Source organism: Alligator sinensis, unplaced genomic scaffold (genome assembly GCF_000455745.1).
Source record: "Alligator sinensis unplaced genomic scaffold, ASM45574v1 scaffold222_1, whole genome shotgun sequence".
NCBI classification, from domain to species: Eukaryota; Metazoa; Chordata; order Crocodylia; family Alligatoridae; genus Alligator; species Alligator sinensis.
This window is the reverse complement of record NW_005841912.1, coordinates 2,367,736-2,378,925: the sequence shown is the minus strand read 5'-3', so window position 1 is coordinate 2,378,925 and position 11,190 is coordinate 2,367,736. Positions and strand designations below refer to the sequence as shown.

At 43.8% G+C, this 11,190-nt stretch overlaps 1 protein-coding gene across 1 annotated transcript in view; it reads right to left on the bottom strand.

Annotated features, from left to right (window-relative positions):
- Positions 1-6,545, bottom strand: part of ADAMTS3 (ADAM metallopeptidase with thrombospondin type 1 motif 3) — a 294,692-nt gene extending 288,147 nt beyond the window's left edge. The window contains exon 1 of the mRNA XM_025198071.1: positions 6,399-6,545. Coding sequence (XP_025053856.1) covers positions 6,399-6,545 — 147 coding nt within the window. The remainder of the gene's footprint in view (positions 1-6,398) is intronic.
- Positions 6,546-11,190: the final 4,645 nt, after the last annotated feature.

Below are 11,190 nucleotides of genomic sequence, written 5' to 3'. Positions count from 1 at the left end.
GCTCATGCCCGGAAGAAGCAGCACGTAACTTCAACCTGACTTGCCCGGCATCTGTAATGATTGGGTGCTCTAGTGGGGCTTTTTTGGCACTTTTTTGTAATAGCTGATTGAATCAGCTTCAGCTGAAAACACCCAAAAAGCCCTACTGAAATGCCTGATCTTTACAGACACTGCAGAGCTGGGTTGCGCCCCTGCTTCCAGGCAAGTGCTTTTACTTTTTTTTTTTTTAATATCTGCAAGTAGCCATAGTGTATAAAACCTCAAAGAATACAGTGAAACAGAGACCAAGCAACTCAGTGTCCAAGTTGCTGATATTCACAGATTCACAGAAGTTTAGGGCTGGAAGGGATCTCATGAGATCATTGGGTCCAGCACCCCTATTAAAGCAATGATTATTGTGTGATGTACAAGTACTGAGGAGCAAAACCTTATAGTGAAAGCGATTTTGTAAAGTGAAAAAAATCATGGTATCAAAACTGAGCTAAATTCAAGAATCTGTTTAAATTATATCCCCCAAGGTGTAAATCATAAAAAGTTACAACTGGAGTCAGTAGAAACTGATACCCTATCATTTACAACCCTCAAGGTATCTAGTAAGGGCATGGAATTTAGCCCTCTCCTATACCTGACCCAGGATGGGGACAGTTCAAGGATACTGCAAATGTGCAAACCGGTCTCTGGAAAGGGAGAAGCAGCAATGACCGCAAAGCAACCACCCTAGCTTATAACAGAGGTTCAGGGGCAACAGAAGGCCTATCCAGTAAAATCAAACTTAGGCCCTCACAATTTAAGTGCGACGCTCAGTTGGTACTGGCCCTCTACACAAAAAGGAATATCACCTGTATGGTCTGTGCATACATTCCACTTCTGTTTCCTGCATTAAAACGTATTAATTTGAACCAGCATACATGGGCTGTGCCCCAATGTCTAGACAGCAGATCCCATGTATAGGATTGTGTTTTACTGAGTTAATACCCATATACTCATTGGCAACACAGTAATTTGTTTATGTGAACGTTCCTTTTTTTGCAAAGACAATTCTGGCTGCTGGTTCCAGTATTTCAGGGTTGTCAACCAGAGGTATGCGTACCCCTGGGGGTACTTTGAAAGGTCCCAAGGGGTATGCAGAGGTGGGTGGGGATCATGCGCCACCACCCCACGCCGCTGCCTCAGGAGCAGGGCTGGGGCGGGGTGAAAGCAGGGCAGCACAGATGCTGTGCTGCCACCACTCCACTGCTCGCCAACCCCCCTGCCACTCTGCTTCCAGCTGCTCGCCACCCCCACGCCCCTGCTCAGCGTCCGGCCGCTTGCCACTCCCCCTGTTCAGCATCTGGCTGCCCCCTCTTCTCCCCCGGTGTACACTTATTAAAAAAGGTTGAAAACCTTGCGATATCTAATCCAAACACATATTGCTTTCAGTCTCCTCATTCTGTATAGGCCTAGGGCAACCATGGGCAATTTGTGTAGTTTATGTCAGCTACTGTTGATATCACCCTGTGCCTGTTGGGTGTTTGAATACTGAGATGCAAGTCCTCACCCAATTCGTTAGTCTTGTTCCACAGGCATAAGCCAGCAAACCATTACTAGTCTGTGGAGGCCAAACATACAGTGTATTCAACAAGGGCTGCATTAAGCATGATTTTCTCAGCTGCCTGCTGAAATCCTAGACAGCAGGTCCTGTGTGAGTGTATGCTCTTAGGCTCACACTTCTTTTGTCCAACTGGCATGTCATGGGAGTGAAAGGGCTATTGGTCCATATTAGATAGAATTGTAACAGCCAGGGTCTGAGCTCTGGGTGGCAGCAGGAACCAGGCTGGCAGCAGCAGTGAGGTATCAGCAGTAGCTTTCATGCTTGCACCCCCTTGTAAGTGGGTGTGTTTACTCTGGAACAGGGGGTACAGGTAATTATCTGTATTAGTCTGCAGTCAGTCAGAAGGCAGGGTAGATAAGCACCTTTATAGACTAACTAAATAAGATGCATATACAGAGCACAAGCTTTCCTAGATGCTGCCAAAGGACATGCAGAAAGCTAAGTATAAGAAGGAGAGAGAAATTAGAATACAAAAGAGAAGAGGGGGGAAGAGAAAGAGCTAAGGGGGAGGGGCATTGCTATGAGAGAAAAGCTAATAAGCAATAAACCCATATGAACAAAGGGGATCACAAAAGCTAATCCAGGTAATGGGATAAGAATCCATAGTCCTTTTTTAAACCATACACACAGTTCAGTTTGTGGATGATTTTTTGTTCCACTGTTTCCTGTTCAAACTACTGCTTTAATTTTTTTTGCCTGAGAACAGCAATGCTGAGGTTAGCGATGGAATGCCTAGGGAGGTTGAAGTGTTCTGCCACAGTCTTTTGTGTCTTTCTGCACCGGATGTCAAGTCAGTGTTAATTCATTCTTACATAGAGAGATCACTCTGTCATAGAATTATAGGACTGGAAGAAACCCCAAAGGATCATCAGGTTCAGCCCCCTGCATGAGCAGGAAAGACATTTGGGGTCAAGTGACCCCAGTCAGGTGACCGTCCAGTCTTCTATTGAAGACCTCTAGGGTAGATAATTGCACCACCTCTGGGGGCAGCTTGTTCCATAGTCTGGACACCCTAGTTGTGAAGTTTTTCCTAATGTTCATCCTGAAACTATCTTTCAGGAGGTTGTGGCCATTGTTTCTAGTTTTCCCCCAGGGCACCCTGGTGAACAGTTGTTCACCGAACCTCTGATGTACGCCTCTGATATATAGAAGCCACAATCAGGTCCCCTCTCAGCCTTCTTTTCTTTAGGCTGAAGAGTCTGAAATCCCTCAACCTCTCCTCATATGGTTTGCCATGCAAATACTGATGGCCCTTCTCTGGAACTTCTCAAGCTTTAGCACGTCCTTGTTGAAGTGCGGTGCCCAGAACTGGACACAATACTCCAGCTGCACCAATGTTGAGTAAAATGGGAGAATCACTTCTTTGTTTTTACTAGAGATGCATTGATTGATGCATGCCAGAGTTTTATTGGCCCTAGCAGTTACCACATCACATTGCTGGCTCATATTCATGCTGGGGTCTATTGTTACCCCCAGATCCTTTTCATTTGTAGTGCTGGTCAGGTTAATGTTGCCCAGCCTGTAGGTGTGCTGGGGGATCTTCCTTCCCAAATGCAGCACTTTGCATTTCTCTACGTTGAACCTCATCTGGTTCTGTTCTGCCCGACATGCCAGCCTGTCTAGGTCTGCTTGTATCTGCAGCCTATCTGCGGGTGTGTCTGCACAACCCCATATCTTGGTGTTATCTGCAAACTCAGCCAATGAGTTTTTCATCCCCTCATCCAGGTCATTGATAAAGATGTTGAATAGCACTGAGCCAATTACTGACCCCTGGGATATGCCGCTGCCCACATCTCACCAGGACGATACCAATCGATTCATTTGGACTCTCTGTATCCTACCCCACAACCAGTTTCGCACCCGCTTGATGGTCCCACAGTTGAGCCTGGTATCTGTCACAACCCAAAAGGTGTGATTTTTATTTGTGTGTGCTTCGGCACTGCTAAATTGTCCCCGCTAAATTGCAGCTTCCTTGCACAGTGGAGTTTTCTGCTGCAGAGGATTACCCCGGTGCAAGGGAGAATTTCCCGCCAATTTGGAGCTTGCTTTGCAGGGTGCATTTCTTTGCTGCAGAGAGGGGATGCTCGTTGCAAAGAGTTCCCGCCATTGGTATGCTAATTCGAGTCCCATTATTGGCCAGTTCTAAATTATTCACACGTGGCGGCTAGTGATTGGCTTGCTAGCCGTATAAAAGGCTTGAGTGGTTTCCGCCCAAGTTGGAGGACTCCACGAACAAGGGAGGAGGAGACTTCACGCTGTGTGAAGATCTCTAAGCGCAACTTCGTGTGGATGAGTGAACGGAAGAACCCATGGAGCCTGACAAACTTCGTGTGAGCCCTTACGATCGGCCTCAGAGCTCTTCTACCCGGGTTCGAGGCCTGCAGGTTTACTTTCCCGTCGCCGAAACCCTATGTGACGTACCCTCGTGTTTTGCAGGTTCAAGTTTTTGTTTTCTTTTCTCTTTCTGTAACTGCAACTTAATCAAGCTTTCCAGCCTACACCATTGCCATCTCGGTGTAAGTAAACAATCTTTTAAACTACCGATACGCGTCCGTGCCTAATTCCAGAGCGAAGGCCTTCCCTCTCCGCCCCCACGTGCCCGGGCTGCTGGCCACAGCCCGCGTGCAGCGCGAAAAAGGGCTCGGGGCGCTCCCGGCCCGCACAGTATCTTCCAGCTTTCTGATCAGTACCTTATGGGATATCAGGTCAAAGACTTTTTGGAAGTCGAGGTATATGATGTCAACCACTTTTCTCTCATCCAGGTGACAAGTCACCTGATCACAGAAAGAAATGAGGTTGGTCAGACAACACCTGCCCATGACAAAGCCATGCTGGCTGTCATTCAGTATCATGCTTTCTGCAAGTTTGTCACATATAGCCTGTTTGATGAATGTTTCTAGTATTTATCCTGAATAGAAGTTAAGCTAATTGGCCTGTAGTTTCCCGGGTCCTCACACTTCCCCTTTTTGAAGATGGGCACAACACCAGCCCTCTTCCAGTCCTCTGGGATTTCTCCAGAGGTCCACGATTTTTTAAAGACCTTTGCCAGGGGCTCTGCGATTACTTCACCTGACTCTTACAGCACTCTTGGGTGGAGTTCATCCGGTCCTGCTGATTTATATACGACTAATTTATTTAATTGATTGTATACCAGTTCTATGGCAATGGTGGGAATGGTGTCAATCCTGCCCTGCTCGTTCTGTGCTCTAGCTGACATGTTATTCCCCTTGGTCTTGTGAAAGATGGAGGCAAAGCAGTCATTTAGGCATTCTGTTTTTTCCTAAGTGGTAATGACCAGGCACTGAGCAGCAGTCCCACACTGCCATTAGTTTTCCTTTTACTCCCTATGTAGCTAAAGAAGAACTTCTTGTTGTCCTTGATTCTTATAGTTAGTTTTAGTTTGCTTTCTGCCTTAGCTTGCCTAATCCGGTTTCTACAAGTGCAGACCATTGTCAAGTAGTCTTCCTTAAAGCACTATCCCAAGTTTCCATTGCTTGTACGCCTCTTTCTTTTTCTGTAGGAGGGCTAAAACTTCCCTGCTTAACCAAGAGGGGGTTTTGACCCTTCTGCTACTTTTTCTTCATAAGGGAATGGATTTTCTCTGAGCCTTAAGGATTGTTTCCTTAAGGAATGACCATTCTTCTCGTACTCCCTTTACCTGTGGTCCTTGGTCTCTCAGGGCATTCTCTACTAGTGACCTGAGCTTATTAAAATTTGCATTTTTGAAGTCTAAGACTCCAAGCTTGGTATCTGTTTTGTCAGCCTTTCAATGGACTGTGAACATAATGATTTCACGGTCACTATTGCCTAGGCTACCCTCTATGTTTAAGTTGGTCACCAGGCTATCCCCTTTGGCCAGGACCAGGTCAAGAAGTGCATTGGCTCTAGTTGGCCTGTGCACCTCCTGAGTCAAAAAAAATCTCTTCAGTGCTGGTCAGGAAAGATCATGATCAATCCAAGCTGGCCAAGCATTCCTCTCAGGAGATGTCTGGGTAGTTCAAGTCATCCATGACAGCCAGGTTCCATGAACGCATGGCCTCTGTTAGTTCACGGGTGAATGCTAGATCAGGTTCCTCCCTTTGGTTAGGCGGCCTGTAGTATACACCTACAGTCAGGTCTCTCTCACCATGCCTCCCCTGAAGCTTGACCCAGAGGGTTTCAAGCTTTCTTCTTTGGGGCCGACATCGGCCTGCAGGGAGGTATACTGCTCCTTTACATAGAGGGCAATGCCCTCAGTTCTCTTCCCTACCCAATCCCTTCTGTGGCTTTATGGCTACACTCCAGATGTGAGAGGAGTCCCACCAGGTCTCTGTGATCCCTGCTAGATCATAGTGACCAGTGGAAAGCAGGAGAACTAGTTCCTCCTGCTTGCTCCCCATGCTTCTGGCATTGGTGTACAGGCACCTAAGTCCTTCTACTAAGGTCACTGGCCACCTGTCGCATTGAAGGGGAACTGTTTTCTCAGCTCCCATAAGAGTGGCTTACTTGGTTTCATTGTCAATGGAGCTTTCCTGTATATTGGTCCCCGGGTAGGCTCCAGTTAGCGTTTCCCTATCCCCCTGCAATCTTAGTTTAAAGCCCTGTCTAAGAGATCGGCCATCCTGGCCAGAAAAAGGGACTTACCTTTCCATGTAAGGTAGATGCCATCTCTCCCCAGGAGTCCTCTGTCCTTGAAATGGGCACCATGGTTGTAGAAGCTGAAACCTTCTCGGTGGCTCCACCATCAGAGACGCTGGTTCACCTCATCGATGCATTCTTGCCTCCTTGGACCATGCCCTGAAACAGGGAACATAGAGGAAAAAACTACCTGAGCCCCCGATCCTTTAAGCCCAGCTCTTAGAGCCTTGTAGTCACTCATAACACGGTCTGGATTGCTCCTGCCCATGTAATTTGTTCCCACATGGATAAAGAGCATGGAGTGGTTTCTTTTCCTTTGGACCACTTCTTCCACCATTGCGGACCATTGTAATGGGTTTGTGTGTATCTATCTTCTTTCTCTCTCAGCGTCAGGAACCCCTCCCTCCCCTTCCCCCTTCCCCCCTCCCCTTGGGCTTAGTTGGCTAACATTGTATCTCCTGTAACCTAGTTGCATTCCCCTCCTCACCCCCATCCTTCTATTTTTAGTCCCTCGCTTGGGCGCTATGTATTTCCCTACCGGCTTTATCAGCTTTTTTGGATTCACAATCCTAAACATTCACTAATAAAAGTCAATCTGTGGTATGGACAAGCCTGAGGATCCTCTCCATGAGTCCTCTCTGTCTGTTCAATGCAGACTGAAGAGGGGTATTGTAAGCAAGTGATGGCATATATGATATTGCTAGAGTTGCAGGTAAATGAACCTTGGATGTTCTGCTCTTTGTTATTAGGTCCAGTGATGATGTGGTCTCTATTGATGTGGAGGGACAACAGGCATTTAGGTCCACTGCTTGGCCTCATGCCTCAGTGAGAATGGGAGCTCATTAGTTTGTTGTTTGAGAGATGCCATTTGAGGTTGGGGGACTGTCTGTAAACCAGGACAGATGTATCCCTAAAGTCTACCTTGAGACAGTCAATCTTTTTTGGGAGGGGTTCAAGGTTGTTAATGATATGTCTTAGGTATTTACACTAAGGGCTATAGGTGACAACAAGAGGGATTTTGTTGTCCTTATCCTGGGGTTGGTATTGTAGCAGGCTGGAGCAAGGTCTGAGTCTAGCTTTGTTGATCTGAGTGGCTACAGTTTTGAGATGGTATTGTAATTGTAGGAATACCATCTGTAGATCCTTAAGGTGTTCATCCTGGTCAGTGGGGTTAGAGTAGATCTGGCTGTAACATAGAGCTTGACTGTAGACCAGTGGTTTTCAACCTGTGGTCCGCAGACCTCTAAGGGTCTGCAGACTGTGTCTGAGAGGTCTGTGAAAGATGACTAGGATTAATCAAAAGTATGTGAATAACAACACTTACAAAGCAAAGGGGTACATACATTCAAAATTTCCAAAGGGGTCTGTATGTCTAATTTCAAAGTTTTTAGGGGTCCAAAAATGAAAAAAAGTTGAAAACCACTGCTGTAGATGATGGATCTAGTGATGTTCTTAGTATAAAAGCTGGTGGCTTGAAGGTAGCTGTTGTGGTTGATGGGTTTTGGACACAATGTAGTGGTGATGTAGCCACTGCAAATCTTTACTGGAGTATTCCAGAGTTTGATGAATGGGTGGAAGGTGTTAAAGTCTTGGTAAAATTTCTCTAGATATTTTTTCCCATTTGTCTTTATTATGAAGATGCCATCAATGTTCCTGAGGTATACCGTGGGATGGTAACTATCCATGGAACTACAATTACCCCATGGACAGTGGAAGCTAAAACAGGACAACTTAGTTCTATTTCACTCAGGGGTAAAATAGCCCAGTTTAGCTTCACTTATCACGAGCTAATTACAGACACCTAGACAGTTACCATGCATCAACTAAACCATGGCAAATCCCTGCTCTGTAACTTCCTTGAATTCAGAAGTATCTCCATACCATTCATGTAACCTGCATGTTAAATACAGTGTGGGGCAGCAATAGTTTATCCCATCTCTCTTCCACACTACCTTTATTCAAAACATACTTCCTTTTTTCTCCCCTTAAAGCTACTTCCCCTTTCTATTTTCTTGCAGTTACCATTTTTTACAGAATTCCACGCACAGCATTTCACATTGCAGTGGGCGTGTCTACACGAGACTACAACCACAGTAGACTAATTGTTCTGTGCATTAGTGTGTCATGAAGAAAGCCATGCTAATATGCTAATCTGCAGTAGAATTAGTCTACTGAGCATTAGTGCCACCTAAAAGATGTGCCCCAGCACTACTGCACAGTAGTGCTGATTATGGCATATTAAGTTAGTACGTGTAGTAACAGGTACTAACTTAATATGTCATAATTATGGTGCATTAATGCATGTGTAGATGTGCCCAGTGACCCCTTACAGGTCAACACAACTTACACCCTTAGTCATGGCATGTGTAACTACACCCCGCTGTCCGTTTATTCCCTTGAATGAGTGGAATAGGATCATCCAGTGAAAAACAGGCGACTGTTTTAGAAAGATGATAAAAGTAAGGCAAAAATAGCTACTTAGCTAGACTCATGGACATGGAATTCTTTTTCCTATTATGCAAAATGCTGGAAGCTCTAACACTATTTTGTCTCCCATGGGACAGTTGTTTCTGCAAGATTTATTGTACAGTAAGTGGAAGCATGGCTGCATGTTTGAATGTTTGGAATTGCCACAGTAAGCCTTCTTATAAGGTCAGCCAACCAGGCATCAGGAACAGTATTTCAGCAACATTTAATTCCCAAGACTTCATAACCGGTGAAGGTCACACAATGACAAAAGTGTGACATATGTTGCAATCTTGCTAAAGTCCCAAAAATGTTAATAACTAATCACTGTTTGATTATGCTGGAGTTGACCAAATAATAATAAAAAAACCCTCAATATATTGTAGTGTTAGATTTTTTTTAAACAATTAATTTTAATCAGGAAAGTTTGCTTGAAATGTAGTATTGTTCTAGTTCAGTGATTCTCAGTGAGGGTGCCACAGCACCCTGGGTTGCTTTAAGATCCTTTCAAGGGTGATGTGGGGGTGCCACACAACCTTGGCACTGTTAGGTATGCAAACATGATTCATAAAATAATCCCAGAGATTTAAATAGGAATCCATAATGTTAAAAACACCCTGACCTGTTGAAGTCTTTGCAACAGAAGAATTGCTCTATCATTTTTGTGTAGTCAAAAAAACAAGTCAAAACTAAGATCTGGCACTTTCAGAGGGGTGCCTTGAGTCTACCTAGGGGTGCCTCAAGAGTATCCAGGGATGCCTCAAGTATAAAAAGGTTGTGATATGCCGCTTTGGTTACTGGGGAAAAAAGGTACTGAAAAACAAATTCTGAATAAGCAAATGAGAATTTATACTAGAAACTTGGATCTATACATAATGTTCTTCCATTCAAGGAGGAAAAACATGCCATATAATATAAATTGGAGTCCAAACAAGGCCACTCAGATATTAAAGACCCACAGCAAGCTGCATTGAACCAGCCGTAGATCAAAAAGAAAGGGAAAAAATATAAATAAATAAAAAGGCACAATTGTTTTATAAATTGTTTACTTGCCTCCAGTTAGGAAAGACTTGAATCCTGATGTAGAAAGAAAAGGCTTAATATCCATTGAGTCTCAGATTTTTCAGCGTGTTTAAAAAAAACGCAGTACTCAAAGCCAAGCCAAGAGACAGCCATGTTCTATAGAACAGGTAATGTAATTTAGGTCAAAATAAAGAAAGGTCCTTAAGGGCCAAAAAGGGAGATACAGGAAAATACCAAGTGAAAGGTGATTCACTGAGGGCTATGCCCTGAAGCATGCGGTGCTGTTCTTTGATCCATGATTAATCTCTTGTAAATCAATGGGATTAGAGACTTCAATGTGACCAAAGCTGTCACCTAGCCCTAAGGCATACCCACATCTTGATGGTTCCATTCACTTTGTTTCCCTACCCTACTTTGCTGGGAGTTACTATTTAATTGTTTTTGGCTTTAATCACATTTCACACCGAAAATTCCAAAGCAAAACAGCCACACGAAACATACAACTTCTGTATGTTTTTAACCCATTTTTTTTCACTGACTCATTCACAAAAAATCAGTAAGGAGATGTTTGGTGTAGATTCTAGGCACGTCTTTGCCTCTCAAGAACAGAATGCAGATGAACTAGAAATACCTTCAAACTCTACAGAGTAAATAGCTACCTAATGGAAATAAAAAATGAAGTTTAAAATCAATAGTATTGAGTTCATTGGCTTACTCTAGAGAATGTCTTTCAGGACAGTGATAATGCAACTTCCCACTGTCTGGTTCAGCTGGAATTTGAACTTCTTTTTTCCCCAAGGGTTCACATTCTCTGAGCAGACTACCCAAAGTACAAAATCACATCAGTCATTTTTGTTACTCCTATTTCCTTGATTTTATTGCAAAAGGTCATGTCATGTCACTAGTATAAAAATAAACCTACAGCGTGGTGCCAGTACTCTCTTTTGTAAGCATTTTACTATTGACCACAGTGAGAACCCAAGAGACATTGCTGTTCCTGTAAAATGCTAATAGCTCAAAGGGCATTTTAAACAGAGACAGTGCATGTCTGCAGGCTGTACCCCAAAGTCTGATGTTTTGAATTATGCTATGCATAGTCTTCCAATACAGATGCAAGCATTTACACAGTTATTTTTGCACTAAATTCATTAAACATCTTGGATTTTTTATGAAATGGAATCCAACCAAGCACATAACCATGTGCTTTGAGTTGAGCAAATGAGTACCTCCCCTGTAGTTAATTTTGTAGCCACTTAAATACTAGAAACATTTAAAGTTTCAAGCCTATTGCAGTTATCATCTTTTATTTCACCTCATGGTTAGCATAAGCACATCATGTGTAACTTAAATAAGTAAAATTCTCAACTTCAGACTTATCCATTGCTTATCCACTTATACAATGTGGCATTACATCCAAACAGGGCTATCATATTTTGGCTGGTTATTAAAATGTCACTGTTATGTAATCCAGCCACTTATCTTTGAATTCAAAT